General features: G+C 48.9%; 1 protein-coding gene across 1 annotated transcript; it reads left to right on the forward strand.

The window, feature by feature from the left end:
• On the forward strand, positions 1–25,702 carry HTR1D (5-hydroxytryptamine receptor 1D). The gene is made up of 2 exons (XM_034957910.4): positions 1–212; positions 22,606–25,702. Exon 2 carries the CDS (start codon positions 23,385–23,387, stop codon positions 24,516–24,518), a length of 1,134 nt encoding a protein of 377 aa, XP_034813801.3. The 5' UTR covers positions 1–212; positions 22,606–23,384; the 3' UTR covers positions 24,519–25,702.
• Positions 25,703–27,226: the final 1,524 nt, after the last annotated feature.

The following is a 27,226-nucleotide window of genomic DNA, read 5'->3' on the forward strand; positions in this document are numbered from 1 at the left end:
GGAGAAGGAGCCGCAGGGCGCTGGGAGGGGCGGAGGCAGGTGCGGGATCGCGAGGGCGCGAGCCGGGAAGGGCCCCGGGGCGGCGGGGCGGGCGGCCCCCGAGCTCGGCGAGGGTCGCGGCGGAGACAAGGCGGCCGCGACGGGGAGACGCCGCGCGAGGAAGTGGATCGGGCGGGTACGCCGGGTGTGCGCACCTGCCCGCTGGGCAGCGGGTAAGCTCTAGGGGCCGCGTCTGCAGCCTGGCCCCAGCGGCCGTCCGCGGGGAACTGAGGCCGGGAGCGGCGCCCCTCCTGGGGCCTCGGGGGCCCGGGGCGTCCCGCCTCTCTGTGCCCTCGGACGGGCGCGCGCCAGGGAGAGGGCCCCGGAGGACCTGCCCGGCCGGAGGGAGGCCACCGGGGGTCGCCGTCCAGAGACCCGGGAGAAAAGGGAGGACTGAGGCAGCGCCCGGGGAGGCTGCGGGATCCCACGCGCGCGTTGGGGGTGCCCAGCGCCCAGGCGAGAACTGGAGGGGCAGGAAGCACCCCGGGGCCGGGGACCGCGACGCCCCCCGAGGGGCCCCGGGCGCCAAGGGAAGCCGGGCGCTGCCCCCTGCTGGCCAGGTTCGGGCGCGGCGCCGCGGAGGGGCCTCCCCTCTCTGGAGGGAGTTGAAGGGGGTCCGGTGTGGAGCCCCGGCTGGCTCCAGGCTGGGGCTGACCGGCTCTGTGACCTTGGGCAGGTCACTGCATCTCTCCAAGCCTCAGTTTGCACGTCTGTCAAATAGAGGTGCATTCTCTCACCTTGCAGGGTCCGTGGAAATAAGTGAGATCCCCGCTAGATGCTTTTTTTAGAAACTGTAAAGTTCTGTATAAATCCTAACTAATCACATAATGCCGGAACTGGAAGGGCACTGAGAAATCTGCTTTATTACAAATGGGGAGAGTGGGGAATCCGTCTTGCCCAAGGTCACACTACCAGTAGAAGAATCTAAGACTAAAGTCCCCAGGTCTGGGAAAGTTCGGGATTAAGAGCAGGGCTCTCAGTCAGGGTGGTTGCATTAGCAAACTGGCCTTGGCCACCTACTAGCTGTGTGATCTCAGGAAAGCCCTTACCTTCTTTGAGGTGTGGTTTCCTCCCATATGAAGTGGGGACAACAATTCTCACCCCACAGGCTTACTGTACAAATCTAATGGGATTGTCACTCAGCACAGCCCCTGGCTCCAAACCAGAGCTCAGCCACTAGTGGCCATCATTTCTCTGAGTAGCAGCAGCAGCAACCGCTCCACTCTTCCTTGCAACCAGCTTCCAGTGTTTTCCAGTTGAGCCCGTGGTGTGGGTCTGTGCTGTCCTCTGGATCACACAGCCACTGGCTGGGGTCTCAGCCCTCCTCACAAGGACATTTGGGGACACTTTATCAGCAGCAAGTGAGGCCATTGGGGTAGCCAGCCTTTTTCAGTCTTTAGTCCTGCTCCACTGGTGGGGAGAAGTAGGCAGCCTTTGTCATTGAGACATCCAGGAAGCTGGGACCTAGAGGGTGGCTAGGAGGGAGGGACCAGGCCAGCTGGACTTGACTGGCAGGGGCTAGGGCCTCTACCCCTACAACAGCCTCTACAAGCACTTCAGGGCCCTGCTGTCAGACCAAGGCTTTGATCTCATGAACAAGTAAGTCCCAGTGCAGCCCGTGGGTGGGGGATGGAGATCATGTCTCTGCAGCCACAGAAGCCCTGAGCCCTAGTGCTGGCTTCCCAGTCCCAGGCCTGCCTGCTGGCTCACTGCCTTCCAGAACCTAGTACAGGGCCAGAAAAACAGAGATGCTTCCTTAGAGTTTGTCAGTTACCTGACAGATCAATAATGAGGGCGGGAGCACTGGGTCATCTCTTCTCTCCTAGGCCATGGATGGATGACTATTCTTTTTGGTGAGAGTGATGTGAATGTGAGCAGAAATACAGATTCTCAGAGTATGGAGTTCCCAGACCTGAGAGGTCTCTTTCATTGCACAGATGTTTCCCGTCTAAGGCCCACAGAGGGGCAGGGGTCAGCCATGTCTTCCAGGAAGCTGAATTCAGCAGACACCACTCAGTCTTTTTGCTTATTTGTTTTTGTTTTTGAGACAGGGTGGTGCTCTGTCACCCAGGCTGGAGTGTAGTGGTGTGATCATGGCTCACTGCAACCTCAACCTCCTGAGTTCAAGTGATCCTCCTGCCTCAGCCTCCCCAGTAGCTGGGACTACAGGCATGCGACTCCATGCCTGGCTAATTTTTGCATTTTTTGTAGAGACAGGGTGTCGCCATGTTGCCCAGGCTGGCCTCGAACTCTTGGGCTCAAAGAATCCACCCTCCTTGGCCTCCCAAAATGCTGGGACTACAGGTATGAGCCATGGAGCCTGGCCTGCTCAGTCTTTCACTGCTCTCAGCAGCAGTTGACACTGCTGACCGTTTCTTCTCCCCAAAACACTCTCTTCTCTGGGCCCCTGTGACTTGACACTGTTACGTTGTTCCCTCATCTTTTTGCGGCTTCATTCTCCTTTCTACAGCCCTTAGATGCTCTGCTCCCCCAGGCCCTCTGCTCCTCTCCTAGTAGACACTCTCTCTGGGTGATCTCACCCACCCCATTGGCTTTAGTTATCACCTCTATGCACATGACTCATACATGTATGCCTCTAGCCCAGATCGCTCCTCAGGCTGTTGACCCACCTATTTATTTTCAGCCAGGCACTGTTCTAGGCTCTGGGGATATAGGGATGAGCTAGACAGGAGGTGTATGTTAGCAGGGCATGGGGCAGGTGGAGGGTGTGTGGGGAAAGATACGCAATAAACAAACAGGCAGAAAATATCAGATCAGGTTAAGTGCTAAAATTAGCATAAACCAGGGTGATGTGGTGGAGGAGGGGAGGTGCTTTATGTTGGCTGGTCAAGGTGTTGCCAAAGGGGTGATATTTAAGACGGGCAGCTGGTAGGAGATGAGGTCAGAGAGACGGCCGGGGTGGCAGCAGATCGCGTAGGGCCTTGTAAGCCGTGGGAGCTTTGAATTTTATTCAGAGTGAAGTGGGAGCTGTTGGAGAAATGTATTTATTTATGAATGAATGAATGAATGAATGAATGCATGCATGAATGAATGAATGAATGAATGATGACAGAGTCTGGCTTTGTCACCCAGGCTAGAGTGCAGCAGTGCACTCTGGGCTCACTGCAACTTCCACCTTTTGGGCTCAAGACATCCTTCCACCTCAGCCTCCAGAGTAGCTGGGACTACAGGCACGCACCATCACGCCCAGCTAATTTTTGTATCTTTTGTAGAGATGGGGTTTCGCCATGTTGCCCTGGCTGGTCTCGAACTCCTGAGCTCAAGTGATCCTCCTACCTCAGCCTCCCGAAGTGTTGGAATTACAGGCGTGAGCCATTGCCCCCAGCCAAAAACTTTAAATGGAGAAGAGGAAATACTGATCTTTCTCCAGGGCCTACTTGAGCCTTACAAGAGAAGTTATTTCCTATTATTTGCCAGTCTACTGTGCTCTGAACACTGGAGTGGGAAGAAAATAGGTAAATCTTCAAGGAACTTCCAGCAGTAGGCAATGAGAGACACAAACAAACCTGGAGTCGGGAGAGGGCTTAAAGGAGAGAGATTTTGCAGTCAGTTGTCCAGGGAAGACTTCCTGGAGGAGGTAGCTTTTGAAAAGGACCTCAGAAAGCAGAGAGAGGGGCTGGGTAGCGTGGCTCACACCTGTATCCCACCACTTTGGGAAGCCCAGGTGGGCAAACTGCTGGAGCCCAGGAGTTTGAGATTAGCCTGTGCAACATGATGAGACCCCATCTCTAAAAAACAAACAAACAAACAAAATTTAGAAAGCAGACAGGAGTACAACAGATATGTATGAAAGGGAATGGGAAAGATTGCTCTTCTAGGCAGATGGAACACCCTGAACTAAGACACGAATGCCCCGAACGTGTTTAGTGAAGACAAGGGAGAGAATACAGAATGTGTAGGGGAGTGAAAGGTCTGGCCTATTAAGAGAAAGACCCTAGACTTTGCCATTGATATGTGAGCCTCTGCTTCCTTATTGTTTTTGTTTTGTTTTGTTTTTAGACGGAGTCTGGCTCTGTCGCCCAGGCTGGAATGCAATGGTGCGATTTCAGCTCACTGCAACCTCTGTCTCACACGCTCAAGCGATCCTCCTGCCTCAGCCTCCCAAGTAGCTGGGACTATAGGCGCACGCCACCATGCACAGCTAATTTTTGTGTTTTTAGTAGAGACGGGGTTTCACCATGTTGGCCAGGATGGTCTTGATCTGACCTCATGATCCGCCAGCCTCGGCCTCCCAACCCTTATTGTTTTTATGAAATAACTGGTTAAGTGCTGGGGAAGAGAGTAAGGAAGAATTCAAAGCTTGGGCTAGGTGTGGAAGAACAGGATAAGGTCTGCTACAAAAGAGGCGCTGGCCAGATATGGTGGTTCACTCCTGTAATCCCAGCACTTTGGGAAGCTGAGGCAGGTGGATTACTTGAGGTCACGAGTTCGAGACCAGCCTGGCCAACATGGTGAAACCCTGTCTCTACAAAAATACAGAAATTAGCTGGATGTGGTGGCATGCACCTGTAATCCCAGCTGCTTGGGAGGCTGAGGCAGGAGAATCGCTTGAACCCGGGAGGCAGAGGTTGCAGTGAGTGGAGATTGAGCCGCTGTGCTCCAGCCTAGACAACAGAGTGAGACTCCCGTCTTAAGAAAAAAAAAAAAAAAGAGGCACTCAGGAGGGCTTGCTGTGAGTGAGGTGGCTTGAGTTTGGAGCCCCTGTGGGACATAAAGGAGGGATGACCAAAGGATATTTGGGGCCAGAGGTACAGAGAGAGGGGTCAAAGAAAGGTGAAACTGTCAGTATTCTTTTTTTATTCATTCTTTGAGTAAATCTCAGCATCTGTAAGTATTAAGCCTAAAATATATAGCTATGAACAAAGCCGTATCCCTGCAGGATTGGACTGCAGGATAATGAGATGTGTATTACAAATCCTAAACACGAGGCACTGTGTTGGCACAGAGAGAGGCTGGCTCCACTTGGGCAGAAGGAGGAGGACAAGTTTCAGTAAAGAGGGGAGAGTTAAACTTGGTCTTGAGAGTGAAGTTGGAGCTGGATGGTAGGTGAGAGGGATGGGCACCCACACACAGGGCACTGGGCTTCATGGCATGAGTTGCCCCTTCCTTCCAGAACTCAAGTCCAGCAAGGAGACAGATGTGGGGTAGGCAAGAGATTCCAGTCCAGGGGAGTCCAGTGTGATGTATACATTAGAAGACCAGTGGCGTGGAGAGAAGGGAAGTGATCAGGTCCCTCCCTAGTTACCAGGAAACTTCCTGAGAGGGTGGGGGAGATGAGCAGATAGAGGGAATAGCCTGCGCAGAGACTCAAGGAAGTGACAGAACTGCAATGTTTTTGCAGCCAAAGGTCTCAGCCAAGAGGTGGGCTGGAGGTGGGGTCTTTTGTTCAGTCCAGGTGAATAGGAGGATGAGAGGAAATGACCGGGCTGTGTGATCTCTGGATAGGTAAACAATAGGAAATGTAGAAAAGGATTTGGGGCTGGGCATGATGATTCACAACTGTAATCTGGTACTTTGGGAGGCTGAGGCAGGAAGATCACTTGAACCTAGGAGTTCAAGATCAGCCTGGGCAACATAGGGAGACCCCATCTCTATAAAAAAATTTTTAAAAATTTGCCAGGCATGATGGTGCACCTGCAGTTCTAGCAACTTGGGAGGCTGAGGCAGGAGGAAGGCTTGAGCTCAGGAGGTTGAGGCTGCAGTGAGCCACGATCGTGCCACTGTACTCCAGCCTAGGCAACAGAGAGAGTGAGCCTGCCTAAAAATAAATAAATAAAAATACATACATACATACATACATAAAAAGGATTTGGAGTGTATTGCAGGGAAGAGTTCTCCAAGGTTCAATACTGTGGAATAGGTATCATTGGACCCAGCTTCTCTTCACTTGCTAATTCCTTGTTTTTAACTCAGGACATGGTATGAAATTTCAATTTCACTTGTTAATTTTATTTGTCCTCCCACGCTCAGCTTCAAAGCCACTTTCACAGTGAAGCCTCAGGGTTGCAGCAGGCTACCTGCCCCCCTACTTTCCTTCCCATAGCTCCCTGCATGCCCCACCGTTATCCTCATCATATCTGTGGTCCTCATTGCAGGATCGTTTCCCCAGGGCCATTGTAAGTCCTCCTAAGAGGAGAGTCCACATCTGCATTGCTCATGCCAACATGTGGTAGGCTTTAAGTATATTGTAGTTGAATAGATGAGGAAACAGAGAGGTTGAGTAACTTGCCTAAGGTCACAAAGCTAGAAAAACGGCTGAGCTGACACGTGAGTTCAGTCTACCTGACTCCATAGCTGTATCTAGCTCCAAAGCTTGTGCTCTGAATCACACCTGTATTGTGGCTCCCAGAAGAAAAAGCACATGATGAATAGCAAGTTTGTATCCTGTAAACACTAACAAATTTGGTGTTTGGTTTCAAGAAAATGAATTCCTGTTGTTAGTACCTTGTTTATCCAGTCTAGAGAAGATAGCTTCTCCTCTGTCCTGGAAATATTCACTCCATCAGCTCAAAGTGTTCTCTGCAGACCCAGGTGTGCAGCATCTGGGGGAGAAGAGAAGAGAGAGGTTGGGCTCCAGTATAGGGGGGATGCAGTTCTAAAGGCTTCTTGCAAAGTATGGTCAGCCCTGCCAGTCGGCTCCCAGGATTACTCACCTGGTGTGGAAACTCAGATGAGAGCTGGGGGGAGACTTGAAAATGCCGGAAGCATATAGTGTGAAATGGGCCTGAGAGCTTTCTCTCTTTCATTTCAAATTCCTGTTGCAAGCAGGAGCCAGTAGAAGGAGCCCTGGTGGGAGTCTGAAGACTTGGTCTCAGCCTGTAACACACTGTGTTACCTTGAGCAAGTGTCTTGCCCTCTCTGAGCCCAATTCCTGTCAGCATCATGAGGGAGTCGGACTAGATGATTCCTAAGAGTCCTTCCCATCTGACACCCTGATACCCTTCTGAAATCCCAGGGCTGACACTACTGCTACCCCTCACACAACCACCGTGTGGCAGGCATCACCTGAGAGCTTGTCAGAACTGCAGACGTGGCTGGGCGTGGTGGCTCACGCCTATAATCCCAGCATTTTGGGAGGTCGAGGCGAGTGAATCACTTGAGGCCAAGAGTTTGAGACCAGCCTGGCCAACATGGTGAAACCCTGTCTCTATTAAAACTACAAAAATTAGCCGGGCATGGTGGCACATACCTGTAGTCCCAGCTACTAAAGAAACAGAGGCAGGAGGATCACTTGAACCTGGGAGATTGCAGTGAGCCGAGATCACATCATTGCACTCCAGCCTGGGTGACAGAGTGAGACCCTGTCCCAAAACAAACAAGCAAACAAAACCCTGCAGACCCACAGAATCAGAATCCTCATTTTTAATAAGATCCCTAGGTAAGCATGTACACATTCAAGTGTGAGAAGTGCCACAGTCACCACTTCCTTCCCCTTCCTTTGGGTTGTGCCAAGCTGCCGTCACCAGGCCTGTCAGAGAGAGGGCCTGCTCAGGTGATAGTGATGGAGCCTGGCACATCACAGGTACCCAGTACAGATTTCTTGAATGTGTGGGGTAGGTATTTGTGGAAAGAAGGAAGTGGAATTGACTTTACCTGGCACCTTTTATGGATGGTGGAGCATGGAGTCGGGCAAGCCCAGATTCCAATCCTAGATCCACAGTGCCCTATCTCCGGGGTCTTAGGCAAGCCATTTCTCTGAGCCTCACTTTCCTCCCCTGGGAAGTGGGAATAATTGATAATAATAATAGGATTGACTACAGAGGGTTGCGGTCAGACTTAAATGAGTTAATACATGAGAAGCTTAGAACAGTGCCTGGCAGATAGTAAACTCTCAATAAATGTTGGCCACTACTTTACTACTGGGGCCATTATGACCCCTCCTCATCCCCATGCCCACATAGCGCCCCCCCCCCTCCCTACTGTCCCAACCCCCTCCCTGGAAATGCAGTTCCCTGAGGACAGACTCCTGATGTGAGCCCTAGGGAGCAATATCACCTGTACTGAGAGCCACTGCTAGAGCAGGACTGACCTATAGAAATATAACATGAGTGACAAATGTGATTTTTCAATTTAGGAAATTTCAAAGTAGCCACATTTTTAAAAAGTGAAACTAGGCTGGGTGCGGTAGCTCACGCCTATATACCCAGGCACTTTGGGAGGCCGAGGCGGGCGGATCACCTGAGGTCAGGAGTTGGAGGCCAGCCTAGCCAACATGGTGAAACCCTGTCTCTACTAAAAATACAAAAATTAGCCGGGCATGCTGGTGGTGCGCACCTGTAATTTCAGCTACCCAGGAGGCTGAGGCAGGAGAATTGCTTGAACCAGGGAGGAAGAGGTTGCAGTCAGCTGAGATTGTGCCACTTCACTCCAGCCTGGGTGACAGAGCAAGACTGTCTCAAAAAAAAAAAAAAAAAAAAAAAGTGAAAATTTTATATATTCTATTAACCTACTGCACCCAAAATATTACCATTTCAACATGTAACTAATACATTTATTAGTGAGATATTTTATATTCTTTTTTTACATTCTTTTTTTGAACCAGGTACATCTCAGGGGCTACATTTCAAGTGCCCAATGGCCACACATGGCCAATAGTGGCTATTTTATTTCTGAACTTTGGCTCTCAATCCCAGCTGTGCCATATATTACCTGTGTGGCTGGGAGCCAGTCATTTTACCTCTCTGGACCTCAGTTTCTTTGTCTGTAAAATGGGTGCACTAATTCATTTCCCCCACCCCCAATTAGTAATAATAGGAGCAGTTGGTGATTTTTCTTTTCTTTTCTTTTCTTTTGAGACACCATGCCTGGCTAATTTTTTTTTCTTTCTTTCTTTCTTTTTTCTTTTGAGATGGGGTTTCGCTCTTGTTGCCCAGGCTAGAGTGCAATGGCATGATCTCGGCTCACTGCAACCTCCGCCTCCTGGGTTCAAGCGATTTTCCTGCCCCAGCCTCCCAAGTAGCTGGGATTACAGGCATGTGCCTCCATGCCCAGCTACTTTTGTATTTTTATTAGAGACAGAGTTTCACCATGTTGGTCAGGCTGGTCTCAAACTCCTGATCTCAGGTGTTCCACCCGCCTCGACCTCCCAAAGTGCTGGGATTACAGGCATGAGCCATCATGCCCAGCCACCTGGCTAATTTTTGTATTTTTTGTAGAGATGGGCTTTTGCCATGTTGCCCAGGCTGGTCTTGAACTCCTGGGCTCAAGCAATCTGCCCACCTCCATCTCCGAAAGTGCTGGGATTACAGGCATGAGCCACCGTGCCTGGCCAGATGGTAAGAATTTAAAACCTCTTTACCCACTTTCCCACAGCATGGGCGAATATAGTGAGTTGTTAACTTCAAAGGCTCTTGCAGGCCGGGTGCAGTGGCTCACGCCTATAATCCCAGCACTTTGGGAGGCCAAGGTGGGCGGATCACCTGAGGTCAAGAGTTCGAGACCAGCCTGACCAACATGGTGAAACCCTGTCTCTACTAAAAACATACACAATTTAGCAAGGTGTGGTGGTACATGGTGTAATCCCAGCTACTCAGGAGGCTAAGGTAGGAGAATTGCTTGACCCTGGTGGGCAAAGGTTGCAGTGAGCTGAGATCGCACCACTGTACTCCAGTCTTGGTGACAGAGCAAGACTCCGCCTCAAAAAAAAAAAAAAAAAGAGGCTCTTGGCTTTTAACAGTGTGTTTGGTTGTTTGAGGTGGTCTCTTGCCTGTTGAAGACTTGTAGAGATCCAGTGCAAGGCTGAAAGCAGGAAGGCACTGGGGGCCTCTTATTTCCCTAAGCATTGCAAAGGCCTTGAAAACAGGTTTCACCTGTCTTTGACTTTTTTAAGGTAGCCAAATTGTCAGTGATGAAGATAACTAGGTATCATCCAGGCCAGTGGTTTTTCATCTTGGTTTTACCTTAGAAGCACTTGAGAAGTTTTCAAAAATCAGTGCCTGGGCTCTGCCCCCTGGAGGGTGAGGCCTAGATATCTGTTGTTGTTTTTAACAGATTTTTTTTTTCTTGAGATGGAGTCTCATTCTGTTACCGAGGCTGGAGTGCAGTAGCACGATCTCAGCTCACTGCAACCTCTGCTTCCTGGGTTCAAGCGATTCTCCTGCCTCAGCCTCCTGACTAGCAGGGACTACAGGCACGTACCACCACACACCACACCCAGATAATTTTTGTATTTTTTTTTAGTAGAGACGGGGTTTCTCCATGTTGGCCAGCTGGTCTCGAACTCCTGACCTCAAGTGATCTGCCTGCCTTGGCCTCCCAATGTCCTGAGATTACAGATTTGAGCCACTGTGCCCGGCCTGACTTGTATTTTTAAAGCTCTTCAAGGTAGGTGGTTCTGATGCTCACCAAGAGAATCTCTGATCTGGTCCAACTACCTCATTTTCAAGTTGGAGAAACTGAGGCTCGGAGGAGGAACTGACTTATCTTAGGTCACACAGAAAGTTAGCAGCAAAGCCAAGCTAAAGCCCAGGGCCTCTGCCTCTCAGGCGTGTGCTCTGTTCTCAGGGCCCATTCCCCACCAGTTCCTGGAGCCTTTCATAGACGGGTATTGATCCCTTGCTCTGGGCCAGGCGTCAGGGCTATAGGGGTGAATGAGACATGGTCCCTACACTCAAGGAGCTCCTGTTACTGTGTCAGAGTCAGTCTAATATGGTGAGAGCTAGGGTGGCGGGCTCTCAGGAAAGGGGTACCTGAGCCAAGCTGGGCTTGGGGGGAGGTTAGGGAAGGCTTCCTGGGGAGACACCAGAGCCTAGCTCTGAAGGGTGACTTGGAATTAGGCAGCCAGGGGACTGAAGAAAGGACATTTTCCAGTCAGAGGACACAGCAGGGACAAAGGATCAGCAGGAAACAGCACCGGAGCCTGGGGTATGGCAGGAGGGTACTGGCAGAAGAACAGGCAGGTCTGTGCTGCTGGAGTATGCAGGTCACAGCCAGCTATGCTGGGAGATGGGGCTGGAGATGGAAGGAAACACCAGTTCATGAAGAGTCTCTTAAACCAAGCTGTGAAGCCTGGGCTTAATCCCAGGTGCAGTGGGAGCCACTGGAGGATTTTAAGGGAGTGACCTGGTCAGACTGTTAGTTGAAAGGAAGATTCTGGGCCCGGCGCACTGGCTCACGCCTGTAATCCCAGCACTTTGGGAGGCCGAGGTGGGTGGATCACGAGGTCAGGAGATCGAAACCACGGTGAAACCCCGTCTCTACTAAAAATACAAAAAAATTAGCTGGGTATGGTGGTGGGCACCTGTAGTCCCAGCTACTCGGGAGGCTGAGGCAGGAGAATGGCGTGAACCCAGGAGGTGGAGCTTGCAGTGAGCCGAGATCGCACCACTGCACTGCACACTGCAGCCTGGGTGACAGAGCGAGACTCCATCTCAAAAAAAAAAAAAAAAAAAAGAAAGAAAGGAAGGAAGATTCTGGGTGGGATATGGTTAGAGAATGGAGAGGAGCCAGGGGTAGAGGCTGGGAGACCATTGAAGCCAAGAAGGATGGTTTCACTCTCCTGAAACAGAACAATGGCAGTGGGAGTGGAGGGGGAGAGAAGAGTCAAGGCACAGTTAGGTGTGGGCAGTAGAATGGACAGAATCAAGTCATTCAATGAATGAAGAGGCCAGGTGCAGTGGCACACGCCTGTAATCCCAACACTTTGGGAGGCTGAGGAGGGTGGGTCACCTGAGGTCAGGAGTTCGAGACCAGCCTGACCAACTGATGAAACCCCATCTCTACTAAAAATACAAAACTAGCTGGACCTGGTGGCGCATGCCTGTAATCCCAGCTACTCGGGAGGCTGAGGCAGGAGAATCACTTGAACCCGGGAGGCGGAAGTTGCAATGAGCTAAGATAGCGCCATTGCACTCCAGCCTGGGCAACAAGAGTGAAACTCTGTCTCAAAAATAAAACAAAAACACACACTTAATGAATGAAGGGACTTTATCAATTGGCATTGCTGTGTAACAAGCTACCCTCAAACTCAGTGAATTAAAACAACAGCATTTATTACTACAAATCATGTATTCGGAGGTTGGCTGATTTAATCTGAACTTGGCTGGATATTTCTTTTTTTTCCCATAGGTTATTGGGGTACGGGTGGTATTTGGTTACATGAATAAGTTCTTTAGAGGTGATTCGTCAGATTTTGGTGCACCCATCACCTAAGCAGCATACACTGCACCCTATTTGTAGTCTTTTATCCCTTACCCCCTCCCACCCTTCCCCCCAAGTCCCCAAAGTCCATTGTATCATTCTTATGCCTTTGCATCCTCATAGTTTAGTTCCCACATATCAGTGAGAACATACAATGTTTGGTTTTCCATTCCTGAGTTACTTCACTTAGAATATAATAGTCTCCAGTTTCATCCAGGTAGTTGCAAATGCCGTTAATTCAATCCTTTTTATGACTGGATAGTATTCCATCGTATAAATCACAGTTTCTTTATCTACTTGTTGATTGATGGGCATTTGGGTTGGTTCTATGATTTTGCAGTTGCGAATTGTGCTGCTATAAACATGCATGTGCAAGTATCTTTTTTGTATAATGACTTCTTTTCCTCTGGATAGATACCCTTGGCTGGGTATTTCTGCTGATCTTAGCTGGGCTCGCACATGTGTCTGCTGGTGTGTGAGAGGCTCTGTTCTAGGCCGGGTTTGGCTGGAACAGCTCTGCTCCATGTCCTTGTCTCTCCCTGCAGGGACCAGTGCGCATAGCCCAGGGATTGCAATGACAGAGCGCAAGCAGAAACATGCACAGCCTCTAGAGGACTACATTTGGCACTGGCTTACTGTCACTTCTGCCTCATTCTGTTGGCCATAGCGAGTCCATGCTGAACCCAGAATCAACGGACAAAAAAAATACTCCTTTTGATGGGGGCAGGGAGAGGTGGCACAGGGCAGTAGAAGCATTGAGCTGAGCTGAGAGGGACACTAAACTGCCATGTGATCTTGGGCAAGTCACCTACCTGTCACTCATGTGACAGTCATGTGACATTGGTGCTGTTATTGTTCGCATTTTCCACATGAAAAAAATGAGTGTGGCCGGGCATGGTGGCTCATGCCTGTAATCCCAGCACTTTGGGAGGCCGAGGCGGGTGGATCACGAGGTCAGGAGATCGAGACCATCCTGGCTAACACGGTGAAACCCTGTCTCTACTAAAAAATACAAAAATTATCCAGGCGTGGTGGCCAGTGCCTGTAGTCCCAGCTACTCGGGAGGCTGAGGCAGGAGAATGGCGTGAACCTGGGAGGCGGAGCTTGCAGTGAGCCGAGATTGTGCCACTGCACTCCAGCCTGGGTGACAGAGTGAGACTCCGTCTCAAAAAAAAAAAAAAGAGACTGGGTAATTTATAAAGAAAGAGGCTGAATTGACTCACAGTTCCACATGGCTGCGGAGGCCTCACAATCATGGTGAAAAGCCAAGGAGGAGCAAAGTCATGTCTTACATGGCAGTAGGCAAGCGCTAATTTTTTTTAACATTTTTTTCTAGAGACGGTCTCCCTGTATTGCCCAGGCTGGTCTCAAACTCCTAACCTCAAGCAGTCCTTCTGCCTCGGCCTCCCAAAGTGCTGGGATTATAGGTATGAGCCACTGTGCCTGGCCCCATTCTACTGTAGATGTTTGTTTAGGTAGTTTGCAATTTGGGGTTGTTATGAATAGTGCTGCTGTGAACAATTAATTTGGGGTTGTTATGAATAGTGCTGCTGTGAACAATTCTTGCATGTATCTTTTGGTGGATGTACATACATGTTTTTCTTGGGTGTACAGCTAGGAATGGAAGTACTGGGCTGGAAGTTTGGTGACTTTTTATTTTCTATGTTTCACAGAGGTTTTTGTTTGTTTGTTTTAAGATAGGGGCTCACTCTGTTGCCGAGGCTAGAGTGCAGTGGTACCATCATAGCTCACTGTAACCTCAAACTCTTGGGCTCAAGCAGTTCTCCCACCTCAGCCTCCCAAGTAGCTAAGACTATAGATGCATGCCACCATGCCTGGCTAATTGTTAAATATTTTGGAGAGATGAGGTCTCGCTATGTTGCTCATGCTGGTCTCAAACTCCTGGCCTCAAGTGATCTCACTTCATCCTCCCAAAGCACTGGGATTACAGGCGTGAGCCACCATGCCCTGCTCATTTTCCAGATTTTATGATTAGAGAAACTGAGGTGCAAGACTGATTTGCTTACACCTCAAGATAGTGATTAGATTTTAAAACTGGCACTCAGATACAGGTGGAAAGAGAGAGCATGAGATGGGGGAGATGCATACACGTACACACACACCCATACCCGTGTTAAAACTTTCCAGATTTGGCCGGGCGCAGTGGCTGATGCCTGTAATCCCAGCACTTTGGGAAGCCGAGGTGGGGGATCACCTGAGGTCAGTAGTTCGAGACCAGCCTGGCCAACATTGCGAAACCCCATCCCTACTAAAAATTAAAAAATTAGCCAGGCGTGGTGGCCGGCTACTCCGGAGGCTGAGACAGGAGAATCGCCTGAACCTGGGAGGCGGAGGTAGCATTGAGCCGAGATTGCCCCACTGCACACCAGCCTTGGTGACAGAGTGAGACTCTGTCTCAAAAAAAAAAAGAAGGAAGAAACTTTCCAGATTCTTCCCACATGTATTCTATCCAATCCTCATTATATCTCTGGGAGGTAGACTTGATACCCTGATTTTTGCAGAGGAGAAAACTGAGGCTGTAGGAGGTCCCATGCAGGAGAGAGAATGAGATGAAATAACACCTGTGGGTGCATTTTGTAAAATATAAAGCCCTGTCCTGATTTGTGCAGAGTGATTTCTCCATCCAGAGCTCACTCATCTGTGTACACAGCTTCTACAGAAAGAACAGCCACAAATTACTGTGTGGGGGATGTATTCTACTGCAACAAATCTTTTTATCACAGAGCCTTATTTTTTTCTTCCAAAAAGATGAGACTGGCTTCTAAGGACACATTAAACCCATACATCCTTTTTGTTCCTGGCAAGGTTTTATGACTCACTTAGTTAAAGAGCCCTCAGAAAGTGGAGGCAACAGATCTTCCTGCAGGCTGAATGAGCCCTGGATAGGAAGCTTTTGTAAGAGGCCAGCTTTTGCTTTTGTAAGAGGCCAGCTTTTGCTTTTGTAAGAGGCCAGCTTTTGCTGGCCAGGTGCAGTGGCTCATGCATGTAACCCCAGCACTTTGGGAGGCCGAGGCGGGTAGATCCCCCAGCACTTTGGGAGGCTCAGACGGGCAGATCCCTTGAGGCCAGGAGTACGAAACCAGCCTGGCCAACATGGTGAAACCCCCTACTAAAAATAGAAAAATTAGTCGGTCGTGGTGGTGCATACCTGTAATCTCAGCTACACAGGAGGCTGAGGCAGGAGAATAGGTTGAACCTGGGAGGCAAAGGTTGCAGTGAGCTGAGATTGGGTCACTATACTCCAGCCTGGGCAACAGAGTGAGACTCTGTCTCAAAAAACAAACAAACAAACAAAACAACAACAACAACAACAACAAAAAACACGAAAAATAAAACAAAAATTAAAAAAACACCTGCTGTGTGCCAGCCACTGTGCTAGGCATGTTCTCCCTACTTCAGTGAAGCCGCATCACAATTCTGGGTGAAAGATGTCATTATCCCAATTTACAGATGAGGAAGAAGGGTCCAGGAGGTGAAAGGACTTGGACCCCACAGTAGGGATTGGTTGGTGGGAAGGAACCAAAAGTCCCCTGTGTTGGCTGGGCACAGTGGCTCAGCCTCTAATCCCAGCACTTTGGGAGGCTGAGGCAGGAGGATCACTTGAGCCCAGGAGTTCCATACCAGCCTGGGCAACACAGGAAGACCCCATCTCTACAAAAAAATATTGAAAATTTGCTGGGCATGGTGGCTTGTGTCTGTAGTCCCAGCTACTTGGAGGGCTGAGGTGGAAGGATCACTTGAACCTGGGAGATCGAGGCTGCAGTGAGAGCCATGATCATGCCACTGCACTCCAACCTGGACAACAGAGGAAGTCCCTGCCTCTTAAAATGAAAAAGAAGAAGAAGAAAGTTCCCTGTCTTACTACCATTTCTCAGAGGCTGCTGTGTCCATGTAAACTGGCTCAGCTGGGAAAACATGAGTTGGTACAAATGAGGTTTCCTGGATAGAAGGTCGCTCATGGACATACAGGGATGGGAAGGAGTATTCCCTGGCCTGGAAGCCTCCTTCATTCTCCTCTCCCAGGACAGGTGGTTCCTCTCCCTCAGCTTCTTTCTCTGCTCCATTCTCCTGCCCCTCTCTACAGACCTGCTTTTTGTTTACCTTTGGCTTTTCTATTCCCCCAAAACCTTCCTTGGCTTTGGTAAAGGCTGCGGCCTGACTCCAGCCTCAGGACCCTTGGCCTGCAGATTTATCTTCCCCCATCTTCTATCCAGCCCAGCTCCCCATGGTCTCCATTCTAAATTCCCAAGAGAGAATCTGATTGGCTCATTTTGGGTCACATGTCCACCCTGGTCCAATCAGCTGTGATCAAAAGTGGTCTCTGGAACAGGCTGGGATTGGGACATAAGTCTGTCTGTCTGCTTTTCTCTTTCCACCCCTCTTCAGAGATGCCAGAGCTGGGAGAGGCATGGTGTGGCTGGAGTCCATGTGATCTGGACTTCAGGGGAGATGCTGTGGCCTGGAGGTGGAGGTGGGGGCCGAGAAAGGTCCTTGCTTTTGCTGCTGCTGTCATGGCCCCTGGGAAAATGGGTGGGCAGGGAGGAAGCTCCTTGGTATGTCTGGGTTTCTGACAATGGCAGACATCTGTCACCAAAACGGGCAGTGATACTTTGTTTCTGGTGAGGGAAGTGATCTTGTTGCCTGGAGACCTGAATTTGGTTGGATGCACCATAGAGAACCAGAGAAGTCACATTTGTGGTCACCATTTTACTACAAGGCCAGGCATGGTGGCTCAGGTCTATAATCCCAACAGTTTGGGAGGCCAAGGTGAAAGGATCACTTGAGGCCAGGAATTTGAGACCAGCCTGGGCGACACAGGGAGACCCTATCCATAAAGAAATAAATAAATAAACAAACAAAAAGAAACCATTGACTATGTTGAGCATTTGGTTTCCATGATATTGACAGTTCTCCCCAAACTCCTGTGAGATTTGGATTATCATCTCCATCACTGAGGCTGTGCAGGCTCAGAGAGGTGAAGTGATTTGCCCAGTGGCCACAGCAAGAAAGTGAAGCAATAGGAATTGGGAGCTGAGAATGCCTGCTCTTAGCCACTGTACTCCTTCTTTGTTAGCATCATGACAATTGTTCAGGACTCCACTGTTTACAACGCAACACATACATGATCTTGCTGGCGCTACTCAATACTCCTTTCGGACAGCAGAGCCAGGCTTTTGTTCCCATTTCACCAAGGAAGTAACTAAGGGTCAAAGAGGCTGTGCTTTGCCCATGGTTACCCAGCTGGTCAGTGGCAGAGCTGGGACCAGAGTGCAGATCTTCTGCACTAAAAATTATCAATAGGTATTAATGTATCAATATATTATTGCTGGTGATAGGGTTCTTTTTCATAATATACAAAATAGATTGAGAAAAATTACTTATACTACCGAGCATGGTGGCTCATGCCTGTAATCCCAGCACTTTGGGAGGCTGAGGTGGGCAGATCACCTGAGGTCAGGAACTCAACACCAGCCTGGCCAACATGGTGAAACCCCATATTTACTAAAAATACAAAGATTAGCCAGGCATGGTGGTACGTGCTCGTAGTCCCAGTTACTCAGGAGGCTGAGGTGGGAGGATCACTTGAACCCGGAAGGTGGAGGTTGCAGTGAGCGAAGATTTGCATCACTGCATTCCAGGCTGGGTGACAGAAGAAGACTCCTTCCCCCTCAAGAAAAAGAAAGAAAGAAAGAAAAATCACAAATACATCATTCCCTACAAAGCAGTACACACACACACACACACACACACACACACACACGAATAACAATTAATATTAATGTACTCACCACCTACTTAAAAAATACAACATCAGGCTGGGCATGGTGGCTGATGCCTATAATCCCAACTTTGGGAGGCCAAGTTGGGAGGATCACTTGAGCCCAGAAGTTCAAGGCTGCAGTGAGCTATGACTGTGCCACTATATCTGGGTGACAGAGCAAGACCCTCTCTCTAAAAAAAAAAAAAAAAAAAAAAAAAAAGACCAGGCGTGGCGGCTCACACCTGTAATCCCAGCACTTTAGAAGGCCAAGGTGGGAGAATTGCTTGAGTCCAGGAGTTTGAAGACAAGCCTGGACAACATAGGGAGACCCCACCTCTACAAAAAAATTTAAAAATCACTTGGGAGTGGTAGTGTGTATCTGTGGTCCCAGCTACTCAGGAGGCTGAGGTGGGAGGATCACTTGAGCCCAGGAGGTCAAGACTGCAGTGAGCTGTGATCATGCCCCTGCACTCCAGCCTAGGTGACAGAGTGAGACCCTTTCTCAAAAAGGCCTGGCATGGTGGCTCACGCCTATAATCCCAGCACTTTGGGAGGCCAAGGCAGGCTGGCCAACATGGCGAAACCCCATCTCTACTAAAAAAAAAAATACAAAAATTAGCCGGGCATGGTGGTACACACCTGTAATCCTAGCTACTTGGGAGGCTGAGGCAGGAGAATTGCTTAAACCTGGGAGGTGGAGGTTGCAGTGAGCCGAGATCGTGAAAAGAACATAATTGAAACTTTTAAAACCCTTTATGATTATATTCCTTCTTCCTTTTCCCTTCAGGAGTAACCACTATCCTGAATTTTATATTTATAATTTCTTTGCTTTTCCCTATGGTTTTGCCACATATATTTATCTCCCTAACAGTTTGTTTCTTCTTGCGTGTTTTTGACTTTGGCACTCTGCCTTGTTTGTGACAATCACCATTTTGGTATGTGTAGCTGTGGTTTACTCTGTTTTGCTTCTCTGTAGCCCTCCATCATAGGAATACGCCATATGCTACCATTCTGCTGTTGATGGACGTTTGGTTGTTTTTAGTTGTTTGCTATTTCATGCTACTAGGACCATTCTTGTTGCTGTCTTCTAGTGAACACAGAAGAGTTTCTCTGCCATGCATACCCAGCAGCGGAATTGCTGAATCATGAGGTAGTCATCACATCTTTAGTTTTATGAAATAATACCACATTGTTTGCTTATGAAGTTTCTCCAATTTTTACTCTACTAGTGGTAGAAAATTGCTCCACACTTTTTTTTTTTTTTTTTTTGAGACGGAGTCTCGCTCCGTCACCCAGGCTGGAGTGCAGTGGCGCGATCTCGGCTCACTGCAAGCTCCTCCTCCTGGGTTCACGCCATTCTCCTGCCTCAGCCTCCCGAGTAGCTGGGACTACAGGCGCTCGCCACTGTGCCCGGCTAATTTTTTTTTTTTTTTTTGTATTTTTAGTAGAGACGGGGTTTCACCATGGTCTTGATCTCCTGACCTCATGATCCGCCTGCCTCGGCCTCCCAAAGTGCTGGGATTACAGGCGTGAGCCATTGCTCCCAGCCCACACTTTTTTTTTTTTTAAGAGACAGGATCTCACTGTGTTGCCCAGGCTGATCTTGAACTCCTGGGCTCAAGCAGTCCTCCTGCCTCAGTCTCCCAAGCTCCACACTCTTATTAACTGACATGACATGATCAGATTTAAAATGTTGTACTTTTCTACTAGGTGAAAATGGTATCTTGTTGTCATTTTAATTTTTCTTTCTTTTTTCTTTTGTTTAAAATAGATAGTCTTGCTATGTTGCCCAGGCTGGTCTTGAACTCCTGGGCCCAAGCGATCCTCCCAGCTGGGCCTCCCAAAGTGTTGGGATTACTGGCATAAGCCGCCACACCCGGCCTTCATTGTCATTTTAATTTTTTTTTTTTTTTTTAGGTGGAGTCTTGCTCTGTCGCCCAGGCTAGAGTGCAATGGTGCAATCTTGGCTCACTGCAACCTCTGCCTCACGGATTCGAGTGATTCTCCTGCCTCAGCCTCCTGAGTAGCTGGGTGCCCACCACAATGCCCAGCTAATTTTTGCATTTTAGTAGAGATGGGGTTTCACCATGTTGGCCAGGCTGGTCTCGACCTCCTGACCTCAGGTGATCCACACGCCTCAGCCTCCCAAAGGGCTGGGATTACAGGTGTGAGCCACCATGCCTGGCCTGTATTTTTTATTTTATTATTTGAAGTGTGACGGGAAAGAGACAGTTGCTTATAGAGCTACAGTCCATGTCTCCAAAGGTAGCTAGATTATGAGAAATTCTCCTACCTTTGTTCACAATGGGGAAGGATAGCAGGCAGGAGGGGAGATAGCCTCTGAATTGTGTTACTTCTTGCAAAGCTACAGTCTAGCCTTCCTAACCAAGTCTGTCTGCTCCTGTCCCTGTGTCCCTGTCCCTTTTCCCAAGATGTTGCCGAGGGCTGGAGGGCTTACACACACACCAGCCCCTTGAGCCTTTCTGAACCCAGGCCTTTCACTGAAATTAGGTCACTGGAATGCTTGGAACTCAAGGAGTGACCGCATGAGTTTGTGGGGCAGGCACACCAGGCTTCCTTGGGAAATGACGCACCTCAGTCACCCAGACTGTCTGCAGGGAAGAAAGTTTCAAACGAGCCAACCAGAGTTCACATTTTCCACGTGAACCAAAATGGGAGCAAAACTTCAGCCGGAGGCTTTTGGGGTGGAGCCTGGGGCGAGTGGGAGCAGGAGGGAGTCATCACACCAGCTATACACGCATGCCTTAAGGCTTTTCATCCTCAACTGAGGCAATGTAGGCAAGGGTAGAAATTTCTTGAGAGCTCTGGACCTGGTTTTTCCACTTCCAGCCAGGTGGCCTTGGGCAGGTGACATCACCTCTCTGAGCATTGGTCGGGTCATTATAAGTTGGGAGCCACGTTGCCCACTTTACAGGTTGGATGACTCTTAGCCCCAAAGCTAGCTCAGTGCCTGGAATATAGCAAGAGCTCTTCAAAAGATATTGTTACAATATCCTTTAAACGGTAATATATGTTTTGGAGTTGGTGGCTTAGGATTGGTTTTCTTAAATTGAGGCTTTCCCCTCTCCTCCAGGCAGATTTTTTTTTAATGAAGCACACACAAATTTGGGGAGTGGGAGGGAAAATACTGCATTGCAGGTTTAGCTGCTGCTTCTTTTTTTTTTTGGGAGAGTTTCACTCTGGTTGCCCAGGCTAGAGTATAATGGCACGATCTTGACTCACTGCAACTTCCACCTCCCGGGTTCAAGCAATTCCCCTGCCTCAGCCTCCCGAGTAGCTGGGATTACAGGCATGCACCACCACGCACGGCTAATTTTGTTTTTTTAGTAGAGACGGGGTTTCTCCATGTTGGTCAGGCTGGTCTCGAACTCCCGACCTCAGGTGATCCACCCACCTCGGCCTCCCAAAGTGCTGGGATTACAGTCAAGAGCCACTGCACCCAGCTGGTGATTGATTTTTAAAACGTTAAGAAGCTAAAGCCGCTCACACCTGTAATCCCAGCACTTTGGGAGGTCAAGGCTGGAGGATCGCTTAAGTCCAGGAGTTTGAGACCAGCCCTGGCAACATAGCAAGACCCTGCCTCTGTGAAAACAAACAAACAAATAAAAAACAATTAGCTGGGCACGGTGGTGTGCACCTGTAGTTCCAGCTACTTGGGAGGCTAAGGTTGGAGGGTCACTTGATCCAGGAGGTCGAGGCTGCAGTGAGCTGTGGTCATGCCATTGCACTCTAGCCTGGGGGACAGAGCTAGATCCTATCTCAAAATGAATAAATAAACAAATGATTTTTAAAATTACTGATTTATTATATAGGATTCAAATGAACAACCAGAAGAAAAGGTACATAGGACAAGGTCTGAAAAAGCTTCAAGGGGCCAGCCACAGTAGTTCATGCCTGTAATCCCAGCACTTTGGGCGGCCGAGGCAGCGGATCATGAGGTCAGGAGTTTGAGACCAGACTGGCCAACATGGTGAAACCCCGTCTCTACAAAAATACAAAAATTAGTTGGGCGTGATGGCATGTGCCTGTAGTCCCAGCTACTTGGGAGGCTGAGGCAGGACAATCGCTTGAACCCAGGAGGCAGAGGTTGCAGTGAGCCGAGATTGCATCACTGCACTCTAGCCTGGCAACAGAGCGAGACTCTGTCTCAAAAAAAAAAAATTATTCATGCTCACTATAGGACATTTGGAAAATTCAAATGAGTAGAAAAAAGGCCACCCCCCCCATACCTTTGTAGAGAAATACATTGTAACAATTTGGTTTCTTTCCTGATGGCCTTTATCGTTCCCTGTGTACAGTTTTATTTTGTTTCCATTGTTGCTAAATAAATAAAATGATGCTTTCTGATTCACAACTTACAGAGCTGATTTCATGTACTTCTAACAAGCTTGTGATGATTCCAAAAGCTACGACACTTCATCCCCTCTGGGAATTGCATGGGTGGGGCACATCACCCTCCCTGTATTCTGATACTTTTTAGAATGCCAGTTTCACAGCACCATGGCCAGCTTTAAGTAGTATCTTTTTAATCATACAGTTCATTTCAGGCTTCCACATTGTCCTTCTAGAACCTAACTCTATTTTTTTTCTTTTTTAAATCCCAGATCTTCTGAACGTGTCCCTGCTCTGTGAGCCCACAGTGATCTGTTTGTTTTGCCTGGTCCCAGCTTATGCATTCTTCGAGTCTTGGTAACCAGGATGTTTTGTCTGTTCAGGCTCTAAAACGATCAGTGGGATAGGAACCGAAGTTAAGTAGCTCAGGATGCATCAAGATGAACCTGAGAAAACCGCGAGCTGCTGTGCTGACTGGACTGCTTCTCTGAATCAGCTGGAACTTCTTTTTGTGTCTAGTTTTAAAAGCTCCTCAGAAGCAACCCTAAATCCAGAATCGTTTCAATTACTGTGAGGGGAATTCTGAAGTTCTCATTAAACACACGAATGTCTCAAGCTTTGAAAAGAGCCAGGTGCCAAAGGCAAGAATCCCAGGGCATTGCCCACCTGGGTGTGATCCCCTGATAATTGTCTAACAAATTCAGCATGTGTCCCCTGGGCATGACCATCTGCTGGGAAAAGTTCCAGGACCCTGAGACATCTTGGAATTCCTGTGGTTTAGGAAAGACCTTTAACTACCAGCTGGTAGTTGTCTCAGCATTCTTCAGATAGTCCGGTCTTGTTTAATATTATTATTATTATTATTTAATTTTATTTTATTGCAGCTGTACTTAGAGAATAGTCTGGTCTTGAGACCTTTTCACTGTGGTCTGTTCTGGTGTACGGCTCCCACCAGTGCGAAGCAGAAGGATGACTTTGCTCTGTTGTCAGGACAACCTTGAAGGAAGGAGCCAAATGTGTGGAGGTCTGTGGGAAGAGAGAGCCACCTAGCATGTCCCCACTGAACCAGTCAGCAGAAGGCCTTCCCCAGGAGGCCTCCAACAGATCCCTGAATGCCACAGAAACCTCAGAGGCTTGGGATCCCAGGACCCTCCAGGCGCTCAAGATCTCCCTTGCCGTGGTCCTTTCCATCATCACACTGGCCACAGTCCTCTCCAATGCCTTTGTACTCACCACCATCTTACTCACCAGGAAGCTCCACACCCCTGCCAACTACCTGATTGGCTCCCTGGCCACCACCGACCTCTTGGTTTCCATCTTGGTCATGCCCATCAGCATCGCCTATACCATCACCCACACCTGGAACTTTGGCCAAATCTTGTGTGACATCTGGCTGTCTTCTGACATCACGTGCTGCACAGCCTCCATCCTGCATCTCTGTGTCATTGCTCTGGACAGGTACTGGGCAATCACAGATGCCCTGGAATACAGTAAACGCAGGACGGCTGGCCACGCGGCCACCATGATCGCCATTGTCTGGGCCATCTCCATCTGCATCTCCATCCCCCCGCTCTTCTGGCGGCAGGCCAAGGCCCAGGAGGAGATGTCGGACTGTCTGGTGAACACCTCTCAGATCTTCTACACCATCTACTCCACCTGTGGGGCCTTCTACATTCCCTCGGTGTTGCTCATCATCCTATATGGCCGGATCTACCGGGCTGCCCGGAACCGCATCCTGAATCCACCCTCACTCTATGGGAAGCGCTTCACCACGGCCCACCTCATCACAGGCTCTGCGGGGTCCTCGCTCTGCTCACTCAACTCCAGCCTCCATGAGGGGCACTCGCATTCGGCTGGCTCCCCTCTCTTTTTCAACCACGTGAAAATCAAGCTTGCTGACAGTGCCCTGGAACGCAAGAGGATTTCTGCTGCTCGAGAAAGGAAAGCCACTAAAACCCTGGGCATCATTCTGGGGGCCTTTATCATCTGCTGGCTGCCCTTCTTCGTGGTGTCTCTGGTCCTCCCCATCTGCCGGGACTCCTGCTGGATCCACCCGGCGCTCTTTGACTTCTTCACCTGGCTAGGCTATTTAAACTCCCTCATCAATCCAATAATCTACACTGTGTTTAATGAAGAGTTTCGGCAAGCTTTTCAGAAAATTATCCCTTTCCGGAAGGCCTCCTAGTCTTATTCGGTGATGACTCTTGTTATCTTTTGTGTCCTGTAACCTCATCGGGATTGTCTTTTTTTTTTTAAATTATTTTCTGAGACTTGGATTAATTCATGATATCTTGAGTCTTGGTTCAATCAACAGAATTGTTCTTTTTCCTGTTGTTTTCTTAACTTCTGAAAGAGCTGTAGGTGGTGGGGGGCGGGGGGCAGGACTGAAGATTTCACTACTTAGCATAATATTTTCTTTCTTTTTTTTTTTTTGAGACAGAGTCTTGCCCTCTCACCAGGCTGGAGTGTAGTGGCACAATCTCAGCTCACTGCAACCTCCGCATCCCGGGTTCAAGAGATTCTGCCTCAGCCTCCAGAGTAGCTGGGACTACAAACGTGTGTCACCAGGCCCAGCTAATTTTTGTATTTTTAATAAAGACGGGGTTTCATCATGTTGGCCAGGGTGGTCTCGATCTCTTGACCTCGTGATCTGCCCGCCTTGGCATCCCAAAGTGCTGGGATTACAGGCATGAGCCACTGTGCCTGGCCAACGTAATGTTTTCACAGTTCCTCTTTGTTGGAAGAAGTGTGTGACCTACGAGATTCCTGGTTGATACAGTTCAGGTGAGAAACTGTTTGATTATAGAAAAGACCCCAGACTCAAAGGGAAGGCTCTCTGGTCTACCTGAGATCTATACGGAGCTTAAAGGAGGGTGGATAAGATTAATGACCTGAATTGAAAGAGAATTTGGAGTCAGGATGGGTCTCCATTCTGTGTGGCACCTTGATTGGAAAATAATATCCATGCGTTTCTTCCACTGAGTCTTTCTTAGATTAAATCTCTCCCAGTTGTCCGTGAAGAGAAAGTCAGTATTTGCAGTGCCGATGATATAGAGTGACTTGGAGAGAGATTCAGAAGTTAGGGGTAGCGGGGGTAGGATGGTTGGGACCAGATTGACTACCCTGTACCCTTCCTTCTTCCCCAATATGCCTGCGCCATCTTCACATTCTGAAGTTGAAACCCATGATCACCCCTTTGAGGTAGATTGACCGGCTTTAGACGCCCACCCCCCACCCCCCGCAAGCTTTGAGTGGGACACCATTCTGAATTTTTTTTCTGAATTTTTTTTAACATCTCTTTCTCATTAGAGATCTGAAAACTCATTAGAGATGTTGAGTCTTATCAAATAAAAAGCATGAGACATCATGGCCAGTAACATCTTTGGGTGATTTTTCCCCCTCTCCCTGGATGTAGAAACCATTCAACTCAATTCACTCTCTAGCATTTGTTGAGCACCTACCACAGGCCAGGTCCCACGCTCCAGCCTTGGCACTTGTTATCTCCTATCAGGATGTGAGAAAGTAAGGATAGCGTGATGATTAAGAGCTCAGTGGCCACCCTCAGTGGCTCATACCTATAATCCCAACACTTTGGGAGGCTAAGGTGGGAGGATTGCTTGAGCCCAGGAGTTCAAGACCAGCATGGGAAACATGTCAAAACCCTGCCTCTACAAAAAAATACAAAAATTATCCAGACATGGTGGTGTGCACCTGCAGTACCAGCTGCTTGGGAGGCTGAGGTGGGAGGATTGCTTGAGCATGGGAGGTTGAGGCTGCAGTGTGCCATGATCATGTCACTGCACTCTGGCCTGGGTGATAGAGCAAGATCCTATCTCAAAAAGAAAAAAAAAAAAAAAGGCTCAGGACCTGATGCCTCAGCTCAAATCTGACTGCAGCGAGTTTCTCCTAGATGAACCTGGACAGGTTTCTTTCTTTTTCTTTCTTTCTTTCTTTCTTCTTTTTTTTTTTTCAGACAGAGTTTTGCTCTTGTTGCCCAGGCTGGAGTGCAATGGCCTGATCTCGGCTCTCTGCAATCTCCACCCCCTGGGTTCAAGTGATTCTTCTGCCTCAGCCTCCCGAGTAGCTGGGATTACAGGCATGCACCACCATGCCTGGCTAATTTTTGTATTTTTAGTAGAGATGGGGTTTCACCATGTTGGCCAGGCTGGTCTCGAACTCCTGACCTCAGGTGATCCACCCTCCTCAGCCTCCCAAAGTGCTGGGATTACAGGCGTGAACCACCAAGCCCGGCCCTTTTCTTTTCTTTTCTTTTCTTTTTAAGACAAGGTCTCACTCTGTTGCCCAGGCTGGAGTACAGTGGCACAATCAGGACTCACTGCAGCCTCGACCTCCCAGGCTCAGCCTTCTGAGTAGCTGGAACCACAGGCTCACACCACTATGACTGGCTAATTTTTAAAATTTTCGGTAGAGATGGGGATCTCACTATGTTGCCCAGGCTGGTTTCAAACTTCTGGGCTCAAGCAGTTCTCCCACCTCGGCCTCCCAAAATGCTGGGAATACAGGCATGAGCCACCACATATGGCCTAGAAAAGTTTCTTTATCTCTCTTTGTCTCATTTTCAAATATACAATGGGGATAATAATAGATAAGTTACTGTATAAGTTACTACAGTGCTTGGCACAAGAGCTCTTAAACTGACCTACTCAAGGTCAAACAGCAATATAAAAATAGCACCTACGATTTATTAAGTGCCTGTAATGCTCCTTGCGTACACTTTCTCATTTACTTGTCATCTTGATTTTATAGATGAGGTAAAGAAACCTGCTTATGGGCTGGGCATGGTGGCTCATGCCTGTGATCCCAGCACTTTGGGAAGCTGAAGAGGAGGACTACTTGAGCTCAGGAGTTTGAGACCAGCCTGGGCAACATAGG

Source organism: Pan paniscus, chromosome 1 (genome assembly GCF_029289425.2).
Source record: "Pan paniscus chromosome 1, NHGRI_mPanPan1-v2.0_pri, whole genome shotgun sequence".
NCBI classification, from domain to species: domain Eukaryota; kingdom Metazoa; phylum Chordata; class Mammalia; order Primates; family Hominidae; genus Pan; species Pan paniscus.

Excerpts from the sequence above, each read along its gene's own strand:
- HTR1D (XM_034957910.4), top strand. The coding sequence starts at position 23,385 with ATGTCCCCACTGAACCAGTCAGCAGAAGGCCTTCCCCAGGAGGCCTCC.